The 23,878-nt window shown below is 32.1% G+C and overlaps 1 protein-coding gene across 1 annotated transcript; it reads right to left on the minus strand.

Annotated features, from left to right (window-relative positions):
- Positions 1-792: 792 nt before the first annotated feature.
- LOC149773259 (dnaJ homolog subfamily B member 13-like) lies at positions 793-23,870 on the minus strand. The gene is made up of 7 exons (XM_089946549.1): positions 23,735-23,870; positions 21,426-21,532; positions 17,164-17,325; positions 14,118-14,275; positions 8,023-8,155; positions 4,555-4,726; positions 793-1,727 (listed from the first exon to the last, which is right to left on the minus strand). Exons 1-7 carry the CDS (start codon positions 23,800-23,802, stop codon positions 1,574-1,576), a joined length of 954 nt encoding a protein of 317 aa, XP_089802675.1. The 5' UTR covers positions 23,803-23,870; the 3' UTR covers positions 793-1,573.
- Between the last annotated feature and the right edge of the window lie 8 nt (positions 23,871-23,878).

The raw sequence follows: 23,878 nt of genomic DNA on the forward strand, positions 1-23,878 counted from the left end.
TCAGGCAGGAAATGATATGCTTGTCATCATTGTTTTCTCTATTGGGTATTGTGAATTAATTAAGTGGCACATTTAAATGTCTCTAGTGACAAGGATAATTTGCATTTTAGAAAACAGCGATATATTGTTTGGGTGTATATGCAGAAGAAAGGGATGTCCTGTGATCATCCAGTGAGAAAATATCTGGATGTCCTTGAGAAAACATTGGGTGTATAATGGGATGTCTGTTAATCAGAGACCTGTTCTAAATGGCTTCTCAAAAACTGCATAAAAGAATCTAATAAAATTTAACATGGAGCATCATTACATCAGGCAATTTTAAATCCATATAAATTATGCTCTTCTGAAATCAAACATGGCCACAGTCACCAACACAGATTGCATTAGTCACTTATTCTACTTCTAATGCATTTAGTCTTTAGGTGGCTCAGGCTCATTTGTGCCTCAAATTAAGAAATATTGTATAGTTCTCCTGTAACCATAAAGGTCCATATCTTTCATATGATCTGACAGATTATTTGATGATGATGATGATGATGATGATGATGATAACAGTGATGATGATGACAGGATAAAGGGTTGAATGATAAGATCATGGAGTCATTTATTTGCCAAGGGAAGGGGACATATATAGCTGTCAGAAATGTTGGTTTCATCTACAAATAAAAGATAGCTTTAATAAATTATAGGAACAAGTGGTAAACGATCATTGATGCAGGGTGAAATGTTAATCATGGTTTAAAAAAAACATTAACACACTTTCTCTAATAAAAAATAATTAGGAACTAAAAGTATTTTATGTAAAATTCTTTATTGATTACTTAAACATTTTTAAAGAATGTGCAGCCCTTTGACATTTATTTGGCTTGAATGGCCACTGTTTACCATTGCATGTGAAATACTTTTCCGTAATTCTCCAACAATAAGCTCATTTTGGCAAATTTTCTTACAAGGAAGCTTTCATTGTTGAGAATTAATTCCCCATTTTTCAAAACATTTACAATGCAAAACTCTGTATCTATTGTGGAAGAATTATTACCTTTTGAGGAGTACAATGAAACTATCAAATTAGAAATTTTAAAATGTTTATTCATGTTATTCAAAAGCATGTATTTACAAATGAATCGTATGACAACTGGTCACTGAAAAAAACTACAGTTCACTTGGCTCAAATGTTGTACAATGTTTTGCAAGGGAGACAATTACAATTTCCGCTGCATCTCTTGAAGACTTATCTAGTTTGTACAATCAAACTGCTACCCTGAATTATGTCTTGAAATCAGCCATCCAGCAGATAAATGTAACATAAAGTAAAATTTGCTACAACTTTCAAGAGCTATTCAAGCCTATTTCTTCATCTTAAATAATAATTGCTTTAAATTTTCCAATTACACAGACTTATTATCTGTGGATTCCATATGTTTACAATATTTTATTCAATGCATACATAAAAATAACTTCAAAAATCTATCAACAGTTTCTGATATCTATGTTGTATGTCCACACATTTTGTGATATTCTGCTTTGATGAGAAGATCTGGAGTCAATTTGCCTTTCATTTGATAACGTCTTTTCAATGTAGTAATGCTTTCTTGATCATGTCTTTTTTCTCTGGTGTCAGGGTTGTTGGGAACTCAATGTTGAATTCAATTATCAAATCCCCTTTCTGAGAAGGATCTGTTGAAATAGGCATTCCCTCACCAGGCACAGTCTTGGTGTAACCAGGTCTGAAATGAATAGTCTCAATTAGTCTTAATTAAAATTAATGTTAACAACATCAATAATTATTTTATTCTTAATTAATAACCTGAAATTAAATTTCCAAAGAACAATGACGAAATAACTAAAAGGCTCTTGTCACAATAATTCAATTTAACAGTACTCTAAATCATGTACTTATTGCCATGAAAATTGTGTGAATTAAAAATATTAAAAGTAGCATAATTTTTTAAAGTAGTTAATTAACAAACTGTCTCCATCATTACATTGTAATTCCCTACAAACATCAAAGATTACTAATTGTCCATACAATACCACAGACATGGAAATGGCAAAGGATAAAGTATGTACTCCATATGGTGGATATCCATTTAGTCTAATGGATGTCCACACAATCTGGTATAACTCCATCACAGATTTTATTGCAATTGTAGTGGGTTTATATCATCCTCCCTGATTTTACTGTATTTATCCTGAGTAGACACACAAAGCAAACAAAAGAAACCCCTAATCCTGACAATGGCAGATGTCAATTTCATACCTTTACCTGTACAAATTAGTAGTAACATTTCATTTGGTATCTACCAGGGACCTAGCAGAGTATATACACAGACAATTGTGCATAATGTAGAGTGCAAATGATGTCATATCTGCATCAACTTAAAATAATCATAGCTGAACTCCTAAAATATTCAAATGACCATGCTTTTCATTACTTTTTCCTAAAATCTGGTAATACTAAACACATTAGATAACCAAGCCAACAATAATAAGTGCATTTTGCTTTAGGATATATTGAACCAACAATTCAATATCAGGGTGGTGAGAAGGGAGCACCTTGGATTTTCTTTTGAACCAGAATCACTTTTTTTATTTACCATTTACCTTAAAATAACTTTATTCATTTGGGTTTTATTTTTCAATTAATGGATATAATAAGTCTTTCTTTTTCTTTCTAAAAAGTGCAAAGCAAGAATATTTTTTTCAAGCTATTATGGGGCCTCAATTTTTTTTGAGGTTTCATGTTGTTTACTTTCAACTCATTTTGTCATACAACTGAAAGACCAACTCATTTTATCATGTCTGACAGAATGATTACTTTTGTCATACATCCGACAGACCAATTAATTTTGTCATACATCTGACAAACCAACCCATTGTCATACATCTGACAGACCAATTAATTTTGTCATACATCTGACAAACCAACCCATTGTCATACATCTGACTGGCCAACCCATTCTGTCATACAAGTGACAGACCAACCCATTTTGTTAAAAAAAATGACAAAGCAGTTCATTTTGTCAAGCATCTGACAGACCAACCCATTCTGCCATACATCTGATAGACCAACCCATTTTGTCATACAACAGGCAGACCAACCCATTTTGTCATACAACAGGCAGACAAACCCATTATAGCATAAATCTGACAGACCAATTCAAATAAAACAGATTAATCTTGGTCATTGCATCAGTAGTGGTAGTGTGTTATATATGAAATTGTGTTCAAACAAAGCCTGTTACAACAAGGAAGAACTGTTATAATACTACTGTATGTTTCTCCTAACATTAATTTGACATTTACTCACAATTCATAAACATTTCAATCATGTGTTATTTTTCTTTATTTAATTCACAGGTTATGCTTGTGAGATACATTTATTTTAAAAAAATAGTTTGATCTATAGATCTATTAATACTGTTTTAATCACCCAGCCAGGCATTATTTCTGTTTTTGAGCTTAAGAAAAATAACAAATAAATTAGACCCAAAACTATGCTGACACAGTAATACTCTCATTTCAGTTCACAACACTTTAATAGACCTCATGTGTATAAACCTGGTAATACCTTAAACAGTCATCTTGTGTCTAGACCAGGCAATATCATAACAGACCTTTTGTGTCTAAACCAGGCAGTACCTTAACAGATCTCTTGAGTCTAAAACAGGCAATATCTTAACAGACCTCTGGAGTCTAAACCAGGCAAAATACCTTAATATGCCTCTTGTGTATGACCAAACTTAAAATTGGAAATAAATTCTGTACATGTTAAATTACAATTATGATGTGTCTTGCATTAATTTTATGAAGGCAAGGTTTATTTTGTGTAATGATTTGGGGAGTTTAAGCCATTTTTATAAAAGTACATGATAGGCTATACATGGTGACCACTATATTTTGCATATTTGGCATAGAATGAGCCTGGGAGCCCACAAGAAGCTACTGGCAGGCTTTTTCACAGTCAAGACTCAAACCCATGCATACAGAGGTGAGATATGAGTGATCTTTAAAGGCACAGACCTTAAACCACTCTGTGACCCAGGGGTTGCAAATGTGTATAAAGGACACAAATACCTCTGCCAATATGGAATATCTTTAAAGGCACCGACCTTAAACCACTCTGCCACCCAGGGACTGCAAATGTGTATAAAGGACGACATAAATACCTCTGCCAATATGGAATATCTTTAAAAAATATGTTTCAAGATACATGACTTAACTTCCAAGTCAAAAAGGTGATTTTAATTGAATCTGACAATAGTCCTTTTAAAATATATCCTTGGTTCAAGGTACCCTGTACATGGATTAACTTCTAAGTCAAATAAGGGATTTTAATGGAATCTGACTTGACTCTTTTTAATATTTATCCTAGTACTAAACTTGCTTTCATTCCACTGAGCCATTATAAAAAGTTCCTAAGTGGAAACTAAATATATGACGTACAAATAGATGGACACCTACTGTGGCAAAGATTCCCAGATTATGATGGAGGCATACAATACATTTTCTTTTCGGTACAACAAAAGCAGAAAATCATGAATTTCTTATTACTTTACTATATCGTTGATAGGAATATGCAGAATCCTGTCATCAAGTGTGCTTATTTCCACATCACAGCCTGTCAGTGCCTTGCCAAGATGGACCTTAGCAGTGTGAATAAGGTTTACACCTTCCCTGCGGAAGCGGGGATGCTGTTTGTCTTTAACGATGAACACAATATCAGCTGCAAGTAAATTAAAGCAATACGTATGACTGAAATAAGTAATATTAAAAATTCAGCACTGCTTCCAAAATATTATAGTCAAACCTGTCCAAACAGTTAATATGATATAACTGTCACCTTGTCTCAATAGTCATTCATATTTCCTCTGCCAAGATTCCTATATAAATGTCATATATAACAGCCATCTGCTCAGTGACCATTTGTTTCCTAACCAAATAAGCAATTACTGGAGCATATCAACAGTGACTGATCAGTGTAGGTATGGAAAGTAAACTTTTACTTTATAAGAAATGCATTGTATAGATTATGACATATCATGTGAATCAATATTATTTCGCTTGAAACCACCATACTCCAGGCACACTGAGCATGTAACTCAAGGTGTCATTATGTCAAATTCCAAAGCAAGGTGTCACTAGTCAAATTCCAAAGCAAGGTGTCACTAGTCAATTTCCAAAGCAAGGTGTCACTAGTCAAATTCCAAAGGAAAGTGTCACTAGTCAAATTCCAACACAAGGTGTCACTAGTCAGTGTCACTAGTCAAATTCCAGAGGAAGGTGTCACTAGTCAAATTCCAACACAAGGTGTCACTAGTCAAATTCCAAAGGAAGGTGTCACTAGTCAAATTCCAACACAAGGTGTCACTAGTCAAATTCCAAAGGAAGGTGTCATTAGTCAGATTCCAAAGGAAGGTGTCACTAGTCAAATTCCAAAGCAAGATGGCTTTAATATCATTTGGGAAGAGAGTGAAAGTGATTTTTATTTGCTGAATGGTGGGAAAAGCAGTCATGTTGTTGCAGCAAATATGGAAATCACCATGAGCGCCAGTGTGACAGGAGTAGTTCATTATCTTCATTTATCTACCTGTAAACTAAATCTATCACTGATATAAAAAAAGTTCTTCTTTCAGGAGATATATGAGTTATTTCCCTTTTGATTAGAATCTGGATGTCATTCAATATCTTAAAACTTCTCTGTACACAAAAGACAGGTGATATTTAGGTTATGTCTTACTAACAATAGCCACATAAAATTTCATGTCTTACTAACAACAACCACATAACATTTTATGTCTTACTGACAACAGCCACATAAAAGTTCATGTCTTACTAACAACAGCCACATAAAGTTTTATGTCTTACTAACAATAGCCATATAAAAGTTCATGTCTTACTAACAACAGTCACATAAAGTTTTATGTCTTACTAACAATAGCCATATAAAAGTTCATGTCTTACTAACAATAGCCACATAAAGTTTTATGTTTTGCTAACAATAGCCATATAAAAGTTCATATCTTACCAACAATAGCCACATAAAGTTTTATGTCCTACTAACAATAGCCACATAAATACAAAATATCCTTAATACATGTTCTGCATACCATTTAATGTGTGCTTCTGTATACAATATACTGCATTACATAATAATAATAATAATAATAATAATAATAATAATAATATGTGGTGCATGATATTGTTAAAATAAAACAAGTTTGAAGGTGAACCTGCATATACAGAGGTCACTTGGGTACAAGGCCAATTTGATGTTTTCCCATGTATGTGTAGCCAATACTGACAGGTTTGACTGTCCTCTAAAACATGCTTAACCTATAACTAAGTGTCATAATTGGAATATTATGTAAACAAAATTGTGGAGTCTTTTACCTGCTTTGAGAATCACCATTCTAAAATACATATGCTACCCTGATGCAAACAGCGGATGAAAAAACCCATCTCTGTGATAATGAAATGAACTTGAAATACCTCCAAGTATACTAACTTTGCTTGTTGTTAGAAAACATAAAATAAATTTTCAATGTAAGGATAATTTCTATTTGTCTAAAGTACACTAATCAATTTTAAAATACTAAAAACCTAGAAAAAATATAGCTCATTTTCATAATTTACTTCTTAAGTTCAGCAAATAAAAATAGTCATGCAGAGCTAGCAGTCTTCTGAAAGATGCATATAAGACACTGGGCCATTACATTATCAAACCAAACTCAAACTCCATTATTCAGTAAGATAAAAAATAGCCATGCAGAGCTAGCAGTCTTCAGATAGATGCACATCAGACACTGGGCCATTATTAAACCCAAATCAAACTCCATCATGCAGATAATACATCAAAGTAAAATGTATGTTCTTTAAATTTCCACTTGGAGATACACATCTGTTTTATGACAATTATTAACTGTGGAGAGAATGTGCAGAATACATTTCCTTTCCATTTTCATTCAGAGCAAATGTGCAAAACTGGGCAGAAATGTGTTGTCAAATATATTCCTAGATATTCTGTCCCATTGAAAAAGTCATCAGTGTGTAGTAACAAACCAACATTAGTCTCCTCCATTACAATGGAACCATTTTCAATAGATTTAGATTTTTTTCACTCTTTATTTGTTAATGGTAATGTATTTAAATATGATAATTCACACTCTGATTATTTATTGAAACTTATGATCAAAGGAGGAGTAAAGGAGAACATCCACAGTATCTACACATTGTTGCTCTATTAAATACTCATTTCTTCCTAGACATCTTGATGAGTTTGGTAATTAGCTTGTTTATAACACACAGTATTTGCAAATTACTCAGTAAAATATATTGTGTACACACAAATGTCAATAATGTAAAATTGTTGTTTTCTTAACAACTAAACTTGACAGTTTCCTTATGTCAAACAAGTTGATGACAACTTGTTGGGGTGGGTGCAATCTGTCACTGTTTATATTTCAACAAGAATACCATGTATGGCACAATATACACCCACCCCATGTTAAATAGTCTTTTATGAAGATAAAATAAATTTATATAGAAATAAACAAATTTATTTCAGTTGCAGTGACCATGACCTTTGAACTTTTGACACCAAAAATCAAAAGGCTTCTTCCTTAACTTAAGTGCATGTCATCCACAGAGTTTAGTTGAGGTGGAGAGCTATTGTTATCATGCAGAAATAAGTTTTATTTCTTCAGTCACAGTGACCTTGACCCTTCAGCTATAGATTTGAAATTGATTGTGTTCATCCTGACCCCAGGTGCCGACACAATGTTGGAAACCTTCACATGTTGAACAGCTGGAGTTACTTTGTGGAAATAAACATTATAACATAATACACTCTTTGTGGCTGGCATATCAAAATGTTTAATCTATAGTGTTTTGATTTAGCAGCAATTACCCTTCCACTAACAAAAACGAAATAGTTTATTACAAAGGTTGCCTTACAGTATTTAAATCTGTGAAAGTACTTGGTTTATGAAAATTGTATAAATGATATTATTTTTATCATACCTGGCACATTATTGGGGCCCTGATCTCCTTCCTCAGGGAATGTGATCCTAGTTCCTGGTTTCCAACCCTTTTTAACTGTAATTGTCAAAATTTTGTCCCTAATGCTAGAGGTGTGGCCATCTTCATTCATTACCTGAAATGTATAACATTCTGTCACTTAAACATAAATTATAACTCTACAAAGCTTGACATATTTGTGATATTTCCCACTGAGAAAAATCACACAGCATTTTGGACCATCTGCCTCCTTGAGATCAATTTCTCACAGAATTGAAAATAATTATGTTAAGATTTTTCCTTAAATGTATTTTCATAATAATGTCCAAGTCAACCAGTCACAATTGTGTAAACAGATTCTGAATAATCTGCAATGCTGTAATTGATAATGGAAAGAATACTGGTAAGTCATATGGATGGTCTGTTTGTATTTGCCATCAGGGTAAATGGAGAATGGGTCAAAACAAAGGGTCTGAAAAATCTGATCCAACAGAAATAACTTAGATTTCATATTTTGTCAAATCTCAGTATGAATTTATGAAAATATCACAGGTATGATTTTGTGTGTTTCTTTAAAAGGGGACCTTATCATCAGTAAAATAACTTTTCAAATGCCAACGGCAAACATTGTACAAAAGCGGGTATGGGTTTGTCATTAAGCAAAGGTAAATACTGTGCGACAAAATATTTTTAATTATAACCAGAGCCATTTTAGTTATTAGAAGATTGTCAACTGATATAAAGATTAACATAATTGCATTTATTCTAAAAGGTTTTCATTTTTTTCTCATGATATACAATTTATATACGGTATATCACACAAGTATATGAGCATAAAATGTATGCATACTGAGCAATCCAATATATTAATGAAAAAGACAATATCATTCACAATTAAGACTGTAACACCACGGTATGTATTCTAAGATTAACGTATGAAAAAAACATGTTGCAAATGTGCTGAATGCATTAACAGCTTTGCAAAAACATTCTGCACTGGAGTATAATTTATAATATTTACAAAAGATTCACCATGATGATGTTAATGATAGAAATCAACTTTACCACAACTCCATCCACCTATCCACCATATATAATCATGATTTCTGTGACAGAAATCAACCTTACAATCACTCCATTCACCTGCCCACCATATCTAAGAAAAGCAGCCAATCAAATTTCAGCAGTTGTTTCTGATAAGACCTGATTAAGCACATGCAGTAGTCACCAGGATAACTATAAATTTGTTGAATACAATATTTATGATTTTTTGGATGTTATGATCTAGATTATGTGAAAAAAAGATTTTATAACATTTTTAAAACTCAGTATTATGAGTACTATCATCCTTGAAAATTTCATTAACAAAATAAGCTGATGATGTAGGAGGATTTAAAGGTCATCTGCAGTATAAATGCTGCATTGTACTTTAAATCTGGGACCACTCCGGTGGCCTAGTAGTTAAAGTGTCCGTCTCGGAAGCGGGAGGTTGTGGGTTTGAACCCCGGATGAGTCATACCAAAGACTTTAAAAAGTGGTACTAACAGCTGCTTCACTAGGCATGCAGCATTAAGAGGTTAGTGTTAGGACTGGTCAGCCTGGTGTCAGTATAATGTGGCTGGGTGGGACAGCATGATACCCCAGTGCTAGACATCACTATAAACTGCCACACTGCAGACATCATAGCGATATGACCGAAAAAGTGTTAAAGCTACGTTAAAAATCCTAATCACACACACACAGTTTAAATCTGGACATTTTTAAGTAAAGTTTTAATGCTTTGACCTAAAATGGACTATATGTATGGTTTTATTTTGTTCCAGAGTCATATAGTAAGTAGATGTAACATTTGGTGCACCCAAATGTTCTCATTTATAGATTTACAATTTAGAGAAATAACAACTAATTCCATGATTATTTATAAAAAGTACATAATATGATAACAGTCATGCCACGGACCCTATTAATAAATTAAAAATTGTGATTCCTGATATAACAAAGTCATGCCATGGACCTCATTACCAAATTAAATAATGTTATTCCTGATATAACCAAGTCATGCCATGGACCCCATTACCAAATTAAGTAATGTTATTCCTGATATAACAAAGTCATGCCATGGACCCCATTACCAAATTAAATAATGTTATTCCTGATATAACAAAGTCATGCCATGGACCTCATTACCAAATTAAGTGATGTTATTCCTGATATAACAAAGTCATGCCATGGACCCCATTACCAAATTAAATAATGTTATTCCTGATATAACGAAGTCATGCCATGGACCCCATTACCAAATTAAATAATGTTATTCCTGATATAACAAAGTCATGCCATGGACCCCATTACCAAATTCAACATGAGGCCATGAATGGCACAGTATTCACCTACAATGCCTGTATCAAAGTTATCATGTAAAAAACATTTTTCTTCTTTTAGTGATAGTGTTCTTAACTCCAAAATCAATAGACTTCTTTCATGCCAGATATCTAAGTATCGACAAATTTTCGCCAAGGTACATGGTTGATAACTTAAAACTGTTGTGCAAATAATATTTTTATTTTTTCAATCATAGTGACCTTGTCCTTTGATCTTTTTGACACCAAACTAAATAGGTTTGCTCCTTACTCCAATTGAATACTATCCACAAAGGTTGATCTATGTGCATCATGTCAAACCAAGGCTGTTGAGTGGAAACCATTTGCTTTCTTGCAGTTGGTGACCTTGACTTTTGACCTTTTAACCCCAAAACTGACAGTGTTCTTACTTACCTGAAGTGCAAGTCATCCACAAAATTTGGTAACTGTAGATTGTGGACAACAGAAATAAAACTGGTAAGTGACAGACATCATAACATAATACACTCCACCTTATGGCATGACATACAAAAATCAGTACAATCTCCAGTTTTCATTAGTTTAAAGATTTACATAACTATTTTATTAAGGCCTGGCATCAACACTTGTCTCTATTAAGCCATTAATGTATTTTGTGATTGTACACAATTGTATTCACCACTTAGCTATAGCATACCTGAAAGCGCCATCTAAACAATGCTAATGTAGGGTTTGTCAGTACCATGCTTCTCACATAGGTATTTCTACACATGCAGTAACTAAACCCACCTTTCATATGACATGCCAATGTAACAATCAAAAACACCCTACCAAACTGTATAAAACCTAAATGAAGATAACATTAAAATGTTTTGACATTTTGAAGTAACAACCTTCATAAGTACTATATAGTACATGCTCTGCCTCACAAGTGTTTTTCAGTACAGGCTCTGCCTTACAAGTGTTATTCAGTACAGGCTCTGCCTTACAAGTGTTATTCAGTACATGCTCTGCCTCACAAGTGTTATTTAGTACAGTTACTGCCTCACAAGTGTTATTCATTACAGGCTCTGCCTCACAAGTATTATTCAGTACAGGCTCTGCTTCGCAAATCTTATTTAGTACAGACTCTGCCTCAAAAGTGTTATTAATTACTGGCTTTATGTTACTAGTGTTATTTAGTACAGGTTCTGATACACAAGTGTTATTCAGTACAGGATCTGTCATGTGGACACCAACTAGCATATTATATGGTGATTTGGTGATCCACATTCATGGACACCAACTAGCGCAGAACTGGTGATTTGGTGATTTGCATCCAGGGACACCAACTAGAATATTATATGGTGATTTGGTGATCTGCAATCATGGATACAAACTAGCATATTAAATGGTGATTTGGTGATCAGCAGTGATGGACACCAAATAGCATATTATATGGTAATCTGAAATCATGGAAACCAACTAGCATATTATATGGTGATTTGGTGATTATCAGTCATGGACACCAACTAGCATTTTATATGGCAATTTTGTGATCTGCAGTCATGGACACCAAATAGCATATTATATGGTGATTTGGTGATCAGCAGTAATGGACACCAAATATCATATTATATGGTAATCTGCAATCATGGACACCAGCTAGCATTTTATATGGTGATTTGGTGATCTGCAATCATGGATACCAACTAACATATGTGTTGATTTGGTGATCAGCAGTGATGGATATAAACTAGCATATTATATGGTGATTTGGTGATCAGCAGTAATGGACACCAACTAGCATATTCTATGTTGATCTGGTGATCAGCAGTCATGGACACCAACTAGCATATCATAGTGAGAAAGTACTGCATCATTATCATCATGGAAATACTATATGTGAAAATCACAGCTTGTATAATGTGACGCTTACCTTTAAACAATTCAACACTTTCATCAGATATAATTTTACATTTGAAGACTTAATTCAGATTGAATTTTACAATTCAACACTTTCATCGGATTGAATTTTACAATTCAGCACTTTCATCAGATTAAATTTTACAATTCAACACTTTCATCAGACTGAATTTTATAATTCAACACTTTCATCATATTGAATTTTACAATTCAACACTTTCATCAGACTGAATTTTACAATTCAACACCTTCATCAGATTGAATTTTACAATTCAACACTTTCATCGGATTGAATTTTACAATTCAGCACTTTCATCAGATTAAATTTTACAATTCAACACTTTCATTATATTGAATTTTACAATTCAACACTTTCATCAGACTGAATTTTACAATTCAACACTTTCATCAGATTGAATTTTACAATTCAACACTTTCATCAGACTGAATTTTACAATTCAACACCTTCATCAGATTGAATTTTACAATTCAAAACTTTCCTCAGATTAAATTTTACAATTCAACACTTTCATCAGACTGAATTTTACAAATCAACACTTTCATCAGACTGAATTTTGCAATTCAAAACTTTCATCAGATTGAATTTTACAATTCAACACCTTCATCAGATTGAATTTTATAATTCAACACTTCATCAGATTGAATTTTACAATTCAACACTTTCATCAGACTGAATTTTACAATTCAACACTTTCATTATATTGAATTTTACAATTCAACACTTTCACCAAACTGAATTTTACAATTCAAAACTTTCCTCAGATTAAATTTTACAATTCAACACTTTCATCAGATTGAATTTTACAATTCAACACTTTCATCAGATTGAATTTTGCAATTCAACACTTTCATCAGATTGAATTTTACAATTCAACACTTTCATCAGATTGAATTTTACAATTCAACACTTTCATCAGATTGAATTTTATAATTCAATAATTTCATCAGATTTAATTTTACAACTCAACACTTTCATCAGATTGAATTTTACAATTCAACACTTTCATCAGATTGAATTTTACAATTCAACACTTTCATCAGATTGAACTTTACAATTCAACACTTTCATCAGACTGAATTTTACAATTCAACACTTTCATGAGATTGAATTTTACAATTCAACATTTTCATTATATTGATTTTTTCATCTGAACATTTTTATCAAGATTCATTTTTACATGTAAACACTTTCATCAGATTGATTTTTATATCTGAAAACATTCATTAAATTGGTTCTTATAATTGAACATTTTCATAAGATTGGCTATTCCAACTGAACACTTTCATAAGATTGATTTTTAAATTTGAACAATTTCATAAGATTGGTTTTTACAATTGATACATTTTTATTTGATTGATTTTTACAATTGAACACTTTCATAAGATTGATTTATACAATTGAACACTTTCATTAGATTGATTTTTACAATTGAATACTTTTCATTAAAATGATTTTTACAATTGAACACTTTCATAAGATTGATTTATACAATTGAACACTTTCATTAGATTGATTTTTACAATTGAATACTTTTCATTAAAATGATTTTTACAATTGAACACTTTCATTAGATTGATTTTTACAATTGAATACTCTTCATTAAAATGATTTTTACAACTGAACACTTTCATTAGATTGATTCTGAAAGGACAGTTTTTTTAAACTCATAGTTTTAAGTCTCAGTCTTTATGATTGGTTGGAAGAAAAGGCAATGGAAGATTTGCATTACTGAGAAACCTTCAAAATTGCAAAAAGATTTTCCACATCAAAGACTTCAGAGATTTATGTCTTTGGGATTTTACTACAATGGATTATTTAATGGTAACACCTACCCTCCTTGAAATTTTCATTTTCTTGGTACAACCATGAAATACTTCCTCCAGTGACAGGAAGAGATCTCTCTCAATTGGTGGATCTTGAATCTTCCTTCCACGCCCACGCAGTCCTCCAAATCCCATGCTCAAGTCCCCATCAACTCGATCATAAAACTCTGTCAGCATTAAAGTAGACAATTTTAATCTACCTGTAATTCTATAAATATCAATATTTCAAAACAATCAATGTTGTGAAGAATTCAATCAATCAGAGGTCAACACAAGTTGAAATAAGTTTCCAAGCTAAGGCCTTCATTAAGAAATGTTTGGTCTGTTATCCCCATTCACAAGATTCAGTTGTAGAATTGCCACAACATAGGAAAACATCCTTTAGCACACAAAACATCTTAAAATTGTGTGTATTTTTAAAAACCTATTATTCCTGAATATAAATCAATTTGTTTCATTCAAATTTTACAAGATATTATCAGAGATATAATGGTTTAGCTGAAATGAAAATGAATGAATAAGTGTTCTGATCTTAGTAATTCAGTTTTCTGTCATGACGTCATATTTTCTTAAAGGATGTGAATGTCCAAGTGCCATATCATATACAGAAAATCTTTATCATTAACAGAAAACTATTAATATTTTTATTCTTTCAGGCACCTGTGCATCATCATCATAGATGCTCATCTTTATATTATGCTTTCAATGTATTTTTGTAAATAATTTGAAGTCATTGTTATATCAATGATGTTGTCATTGATAAGGCAAAATACAAACAACTACTTTATATCTATACACAATACATTTACAAGGCTGACAGAACTGTTAAACACCCTTCACAGTCTGAGGTTAAACAAAACAAAACAAACTGGACAGAATTACACTCAAAACCAGTCCTGTACTTTACATTATGAAAGTGCATCAATGTATTGATACATTGTATAAGTGGACCCAACAATTTAAATTGAAGTTTCTCCATACTAAAAAAAGGAAAAAGTATAAAACTACTGTTACAGATCAAACCTGATGCCCCTCATGCCCCTCATGCCAATACATACCACAAAACCTTTCTACCTAGTGGGACTTGTACATGCCTGGTTTGTGGCAACTAGGTTACTGGGTCATCTTTCTTTTTTGGCTAAAGTGACAAAACAATTAGATGACTGCCAAAGAAAATTTTCTTTGACAAAACAATTAAATGGTTGCAAGGGGAGGTAATTTTCTTCAACAAAACAATCAAGTTGCCAAAGGGGAGGTAATTCTCTTTAACAATGTGTATAGAGATATGCCACATGTGAGTCAATATTTCTAGCTCTGAATAATTAAATTGTTCCCTCTTTATAATTCTGTTTTCAAATGCCATAAAGTTAAACAACATAATAATGGGGGATATCAGTTTCCCCACATTAATACTACACCAGCGCTGTATTCAACCTGGTCTCTGTAATCGGACAGCTTCAGGTCATACTGCCAACATTTCTGTCTTGTTATTTTACAAAAGAAAAAGAAAACATTTTCTTCACATTTAGAATCATCCTCATGTTTTTGTAGATAGCTTCCTTTTCATATTTCTGCCCATGCAGAATGGCATCAGATCAAACTTTCTTGAGTGTGCACAGAAATAGAGCAAGCCTTTCAAAAAAAATTCTATTTGTAGCTTTGCATCTGTATATTTTTAAATGGCAAAATATCTGAGTTTTTGTGTGCAGGTTTACACCAAAAGGAACTGTCCATTGTTTAAAAACATATATGATGCATATGCAATTGTAGAGACAAGTTTGTAATGGACATATGGCCCCATGGCTGCTGCACAACTGTAGAAACATGTTCGTAATGAGAATGCGGCCCCATGTCTTGTGCATAATTGTTGAGATGTGTTTGTAATGGACATGTGGCCCCATGTCTGCTATACAACTGTAAAGACATGTTTATAATAGACATATGGCCCCATGCCAGCTACATAATTGTAGAGACATGTTTATAATGGGCATATGGCCCCATGCCTGCTACATAATTGTAAAAACATGCTTGTAATGGGCATGTGGCCCCATGCCTGCTACATAATTGTAAAAACATGCTTGTAATGGGCATATGGCCCCATGCCTGCTACATAATTGTAAAAACATGCTTGTAATGGGCATGTGGCCCCATGTCTGCAGCACAATCATAGCGGGCTTCATGCACATGTCCTTCATTTTATCAGCACAAGATCCAGAAATCATAGTACTGATCTGTGCTTTTCTACTTTGCATGCAATTTTCAAAGTCAAATTCATCTAAAGAACATAAATGCAAGTAATACAAATACATCTCCTTACAGACTGTCTAATGTTTTTTCAAACTATGCCAAGGAAGTACTAATTTTTTCTAAAGTAACTTTCACCATTTTCCTTTATTTTGGGTAAATTAATTTGCCAATCACACAATAATGTCATTAACTCCATCCCTCATCTCATGACTGCATATCGAATTAACATAAGATTGCAATATTATTATATTTTAAATGGATGTACAACAATGCCATATATACAACAAAGTCCAAATGGTCTAAAAATCATATATAAATCTAGTATATAAAGTAAAGTTCAAAGGATCTTAATGTCTCAGAAAATGTTTTTAATTTTGTACATTAATTTACATCATAAAAATCTTGCATTCCTTGTATCTTTATCAGATCTCAGTCCATCAAGTGACACAGAGCAATATTCTGATGACATTTATATCATGAAATGGAGAAAACTGCACACTTAGCATGGATCACATGCTAAAGACCAACTTAAGTGCAGCACCTCTGCTGGAAGCAAGGGGGATAACTCACTATTTTCTCCCACTAAAGTAGTCCCATTTCAAGGGATGTTCCAACAAACACGTATCATTACAATACATTAAAATGGGTATTTAATGGTGTGAGATCATATTATGCCTGGTTCATAGAAGCTAAGAACTACAATTAAGTGATAAATTCACACAATTTAATTTGTTTTGAAAACATTATCTTTAATGAAGAAAAAAAGGTTAACAGGTAACTGACCCAAAGTAAAAAAAAACATGCAAACCTTGGAAAGGATTGTCTCCTCCAAAGAATTCTCGGAAAACTTTATCGGCGTTTCCATGGAATGTGTAGCCTTTAGTCCATGCTCCAGCTTCCCCACTGCCTTCTGGTACTCCATTCTTCAGACCTTCCTCACCAAACTGGTCATATACAGCCCGCTTTCTGGCTTTAAAAACAAAGTCAACAACTGGTCACAATACATCATCAATACAGAAAGGTGTGGGTGACCAAACTCATCAAAATATGTATATATGTATTTTGTATTATAACTCTTTTTTTTCAGGACAAAGTACAAATTTATGCAGAATAAAACAAGTTTCTGGGGACACTATGTTGGTCTGTATGGTGAAAAAAGTCCATATATTCCATACATTCAATGTTTTACTTTAGGACATTTCAAGGCCTCAAGGTAGATTAGTTCTTCAGCTAATTGTGTTAACCTCTTTAAATAAAGTCATTATTATTATTATTATTATTATTATTATTATTATTATTATTAACAAGTTTTATTTACTGAATTTTTCAAAGGTAAAATGTCACATCACACTTATTCAGTTCACTGTATATCCACATAATATGATGACATTATGAACAGTAAAAATTAGTATGGAATTTCATTTCAAATTATTAAATTTTCACAATCACTTTTTTTAAAGCTATGCATATTCACAGAATATAAGGTATGTATTGTTGTATACAACACTTGTACTTGAGAGTTCGAAATGTGGAGACAACGAGGCTCACCCGGCTGTCATAACATTCTTGTCCCTAGACCAAAATAAACCTTGTAATCAAAGACACTAATCTTGTCTTTTATTTATCCAACAGACCTCAATAAACAAAAAAACAAAAAAAATTAAAAAAATTAATTTCAACTCTGGTTAGCTTTCTGCGCATTATGATATTTAACCATTTATACTGTGATACAGAGAAATTTTCCTACATAAGCTACTCTGTAATTTTATTTCTTCAGTATGATATTTAACATTTTAGACTGATACAGAGAAACTTTTGTACACTAGCCCCTCTGTAACCTGGCTTCCTATGTGCACTCTCCATTTATTCTTGTGATAATAAGGTCATTTAATACTAATTAAACCTCTTTATTCTTGCCACCTCTGGCCATAGTTGTATCCTGATTAGAGTAATGTTACTGTATTTTATTTCAGTATAAAATAAAATTATATAATGGTAATAAACAAGTTTCCACTTTAGATCTCTGCTTACGCATATTTACAAACATCAGCATGCCAAAGAGTAAAGACTGACATTTATTAACTCTTAATACAATATAGAAAAATATAAATTGTATGTCAGTTTATCCATAAAATGAATGATATTGCTGAATTAATGAACTATTTCCTTGATGATCAATCAAAGTTCTTTTTATCTGAAATGAGTCCTTGCAAAACTGTTATCAGCCAATAGCATGAAGATATTCTGGCGGGTAAGGAAAATTAAATCAAATATATTTTTAACTTTGAGATTAGACGAATATGAAATAAAACAGGAATTGGTATAGCTGACTCCCTATTGATATGTAAATGTGGTCCACTGTCACTGCTTTGAGATTCAAGGAACATCAAGGGAACAGCAGGATATCGATCTGGCACACTAATAACCTATGAAAGAGGTTGCCAAAGGTGAAATCTGGTGTTGGGATTTAGAGACCATTTTTTGTTTTCAATGTTATTCTGAAATAAACTTTACAGTTACTTTAAAGTGAATCAATAGAAGGCAAATGTAGAATGTATATCATAGAATATTTTTCAACAATGTGCTTTAAAATTAATCTACACATGAAATCATATGGAATAAAAATTATCTCCAAAGCTAGGATACTACTTCTTTATTTTAAATAGGAAAAACAATAAGGTGAAAAAGAATTAAAACAAAAGTAACACCATCATATTCTTCATCTCCAGTGGATATACCATGATAAATTGTTGTCTTCCTACTGAATGTACCAGGTTAGAGTTTTTAATCCCACCGAATATACAAGGATACATTTTTATTCCCCATGAATACACCAGGTTACATTTTTATACCCATTGAATATACCAGGTTACATTTTTATACCCACTGAATATACCAGGATACATTTTTATACCCACTGAATATACTAGGATACACTTTTTTATTCCCACTGGATGTGTAAGGGTACATTTTTTATTTCTGAATGTACCAGGATAATTTTTTTCCCATTAAATATACCAGGGTGCATTTGTTATTCCAATTAAATATACCAGGATAAATTTCATTCAGCTACATCAAATACAAAAAGGAATACTGCTGATTAATGAGTAAAATTTTTAAATAAGCTTGATTTTACTTTTTTATCTCAATTTTTCAACACAACTTGAACACAAAGTCAAAATAAGTTAAGATGCTTATATAATATTCTGAAATAAATAAAGCTGCAGTGTGCAGTCAAAATCAGGTAAGATGTCAAGTGCATGGAAGCCTCAGTAGCACAACAAATATATCTGTTGAGGCAGAGAAGGAGGGTTACTCTAGTCACATGATCAAAAGACAAATATATATTGATGGATATTCAATAGAAGGTTAAAAAATTATTAAGATTAAAAAATTTTGATGGCATTAAAAGTACATAGTTATATAGATTTATTTTGGATATAGCCAATTGATAAATTATATTAATTAAGACATTTCCACAAATATTCAACAGTTTTGTTGTGGAACAGAAGTGTTAAAACAAAGTTTTGTTAGAAGACTGAAGAACAGATTTTGGAGAGATTTTTTGATAAATTTGGTTAAAAATACTAGAAATAAAAAAACTGGGCTCATGGCAATTTTTTCTTGAGAAACCAGTGTTGTTTAATCTTAATATAAAGGTCAGAGATCAGATTACTCTTTTTTAATAGAATTATGTATCAAAATGGAATGAAAAGTATTGGGGATTTTGGCAGCAATAATAAGTTTTGAAACAATGTTAGCAATTTATTTGTACACAGTTAATATTCTAGTTTGATGTTATTATAAAAAACATTAAAGAATATTTAAAGGTTTTAAAACAGACATTGTATACACTTCAAGTGAGTCCAACTATACCAGTTTATCACAATTACTTACACAACAGAAGTGTGTCAAACTATTTATCAGTTTCTAATTAAATAAAGACTCAAAACAAGACTCAAGACTCAAAACAAATAATCACTAACTCAAACTACATAATAACCTGAAAAACAATGATGCCTCTTTTTACATAAGTTTACTAAATATACTCATCTTAAATGGTTTCAACTCTACATTTTTCACTGAATATAACATACAACTATTCTTTTATATAAAAAGAAAATCAGTCAAGAAACAATGTGTTCTTTCTTGTAGAGAATAACATGAAACACTTATCTGTTTAATGTACAAATGCATTTAAGAAGTTTTGGGACACAAAAATTTAAGTTGCATATAGAATCAACTGTACACATCTTTTACATTCGAACTGTTCAGCAGTTGAAACATAAATAAAATTGGTTAGATCAAACTTTAGATCTAATTTTTTATTAGGAAAGAAATACATATAAACAAGTGTCATAAAAAAAAAAAAAATACCTAATTGAGAAAAATTTAAAGCAGAAATAAACATAAGTTAAATAAATCTATATTATACAGAAATTAAACAAAAGATGGGAAACATAAAAAAAAGATTAAAATACAGAATATCCCTATCATTTCATATATATTTATACACAACTGTCTGCGTTCTTTTTTTTTGCCTGTTTTATCATCTACTAGTTACTTAACTTGCAAAACAATAATACAATACATTACATTGCAAAATATGTTTGAATACTTCTGTTTACAATTTTAAATTATTTATAATGAAACCGTGACTGAAGGTAAATGATACACCGATATAATAATCTAGTTATACATATTTGAATGCATGTTAATATATCTGTAATGTAGTCTGTAGTATGGTTCCCTGACCCACAGCTCTCTACTTATGGGGAATATTCTTTAAAACACATTATAGTGATGAAAGTGAGACTAAAACTGTTGTAATTAGAAAATGTATAAAAAATTTAATGTACAAATATTTATATGGATTTATAGTCTATGAAACATTAGAGGGTATGAAATATTACAGATAATTTGGTCATTGTTGACACACCTGCTATAAATTTTCTGGTATCCTATATTCTCTAACTCACTACAAACAAGGAATATCTGCCACATCACTAGCTAAAGGACATCTGGCCTCATGTAGTAAATCAAGTGATAACTGTAAGTGATGTAACTTACGGTCTGAGAGGACATCATAGGCTTCTGCAACCTGTTTGAATCTGTCTGCCGCCCTTTGGTCAGTCGGATTTTTATCTGGGTGAAACTTCAGGGAAAGTTTACGGTAGCTAAAATTAAATGTAAAAACAATTAAATTCAGATTAAATAATAACATGTTTATGTAAGAAAAATGAGATAATAAATGACCATAACAACATCATGTAAGAAAAATGAGTAATCATTTGAATTTTGTAAAGTATTTTTTAGAAAACTGGAATGATATACCCAACTGACCATGCTGAACATTGGTATAATGCACATATTATTTAACCACTTTATAAAATCTTTTGAATTAGACAAAATAAAAATTGGACAAAGGCAGTTTTTCTTGCACAGCCTGCAACTAGTATGCAAAATTAGTAGGTCTGGTTTCTTGTTCAGAGAATATGGTATTGTCCAACACCCTAATTTGACATTCCCCTATTTTGACTCAGTTTCATAAACTGATAGTTCTCGAGAGAACACGTCTTGCACTAATATCACAACCACAACATTTGTTTTCACTGATCAAACATCAACTCAGGCAGACATAAACATTTGTCAAAACTCCAATTATTATCATTTGTGAAATGAAGCATAGATATGTACCACAAAAAAACTGCATTTCACTAATTTTCTTTTTTTCCAATCAGCACATCCTCATAAAAATCCTTATCAGCTGTTTTGACAGGGCAAATCAACTTCCTGCCATAATAAAGCATCCAGTCTGCTACTCAACATGTGGTAGCCACATTTCTCACGGATCATAATTGCAACAGTATAGAATTGTGTACAATGTTATAATGTTTTATACTGAATATGTCATTGCTGATATTCTGAGGTGCTTCTTTTGTTAATATAATTTGTGGAATTATACATGAAACATAATTTTAAGATATTTTTCATAATTAAATCAGCATCCTATATATTATTTCTTAAATTTTTTAAATACTGTATTATTTTGTACCTAATAATAATAAGCAATTTTACTTTAACAGTAAATTTTTAATAGTCTTTTAGAGAATCTCGATACATGTATTTGACATATTTTTATAAATTGGTTTGTTAATACTAGGAATTAAAATAAATGAGAATAAATCAAATAAAACCTTCTCATGTAACATTGCGTCTTGTGTCTCTGATTATTTGAAGTTTTAGAAACATAAGTTATAAAGGATACAGACCAGTTTTAAATTTAAAAAAGAGGAAATTCAAAAATTGAGGTTCTGTATATTAATACTGCAAATTGAGTACTGTATTACAAAACAATCACACACTAAATCTAATCTTTAATCATAAGTAAAAATACAAACATGAATTTCCCCAGTTAGATTATTTTAATGTTTGCAACAAAATCTATATTCCAAAATGAAGATTATGTTAAATATAGGAAAAACTTTAGAAATACTAAATTAATTTTTTTATCTAGTTTTTTCCTATAAATTTGAGTTTTCTATGTGCTATTGATGTTGTTGTTGAATATATTATATTCTTCTGATCATGTGTATAATAGCGTCAAAGGAGAAAATAGACTCCTGTGAGGTGCGTCAAAATATGTGACGTACTAAATGATCTTTACGATAAGGATCGTCTTGATGAAAGCTCATTAAGAAGAGTTGTTGTTGTTGTTGTTGTTGGGTTTAACACCATTTTTCAGCACATGATAGGCTATACATGGCGCCAAGTATTAATGGTGGAGGAAGAACCTGGGAAATCCCCGGAAAGAACCACCGACCCACGAGAAGCTACTGGCAAGCTTTCTCACATATCCACATTGGCTGAATCTGAGACTCGAACCCACGCAGACAGAGGTGAGATGGCAGTCATCCGTAACGGAGAGCGCTTTAGACCACTCGGCCACTCGGGGCCCCCGTTAAGAAGAGTAAGAGAGAATATATCATTGACATGTGTTATCCATCCTTTGCTAAAACGGATAATTTGAGAGATGTCACTATGAAAGAAGTATGATTCTTAAAAGGAGAAAATAAGTACTAAAGTGCGTCAAACCCGATGAGTCCAAGCTACGACAGTATAACTGGTTTTAATATGGCAACTGGTGTAAATCCTTTAGTTATTTACTTAACGACAAGGCCTTATGTACAACTGATTTATACGATAAGTAGTAGTAGGTTTATTTTACGCGTCTCATATGTTAAATCAAATGAACGATAAATGACTAATGAGAAGTCCAACAATAACAGATAACAGATAACGAGAATAGGGATTATCTTACGTCTGATCTTTATTTCACCATACCTAAGGGGGATAAATATCTACGTAAACTAACTTACTGCTTCTTTATGTCAGCATCAGTAGCACTCCTTGTCAACTGCAGGATACTGTAGTAATCTACTCCCATTTTGCTAGAATAGTTCCATCCACTTGCTGGAACAATAGTTTACAAACTGCAATGGCGTTTTGCCTAGCAACTGTCT

This window comes from Sinohyriopsis cumingii, unplaced genomic scaffold (assembly GCF_028554795.1).
Source record: "Sinohyriopsis cumingii isolate HCF-2022 unplaced genomic scaffold, ASM2855479v2 utg000741l, whole genome shotgun sequence".
NCBI lineage: Eukaryota > Metazoa > Mollusca > Bivalvia > Unionida > Unionidae > Sinohyriopsis > Sinohyriopsis cumingii.

What these genes read in the sequence shown, in the direction of transcription:
- LOC149773259 (XM_089946549.1), bottom strand. Translation starts at nt 23,802, where the DNA reads ATGGGAGTAGATTACTACAGTATCCTGCAGTTGACAAGGAGTGCTACT. An exon ending in GATGCTGACATAAAGAAGCA is followed by an intron (nt 21,533 to 23,734) that starts GTAAGTTAGTTT and finishes ATTTAATTTTAG; the next exon opens with CTACCGTAAACTTTCCCTGA. An exon ending in AGGAGACAATCCTTTCCAAG is followed by an intron (nt 14,276 to 17,163) that starts GTTTGCATGTTT and finishes TAATGCTGACAG; the next exon opens with AGTTTTATGATCGAGTTGAT.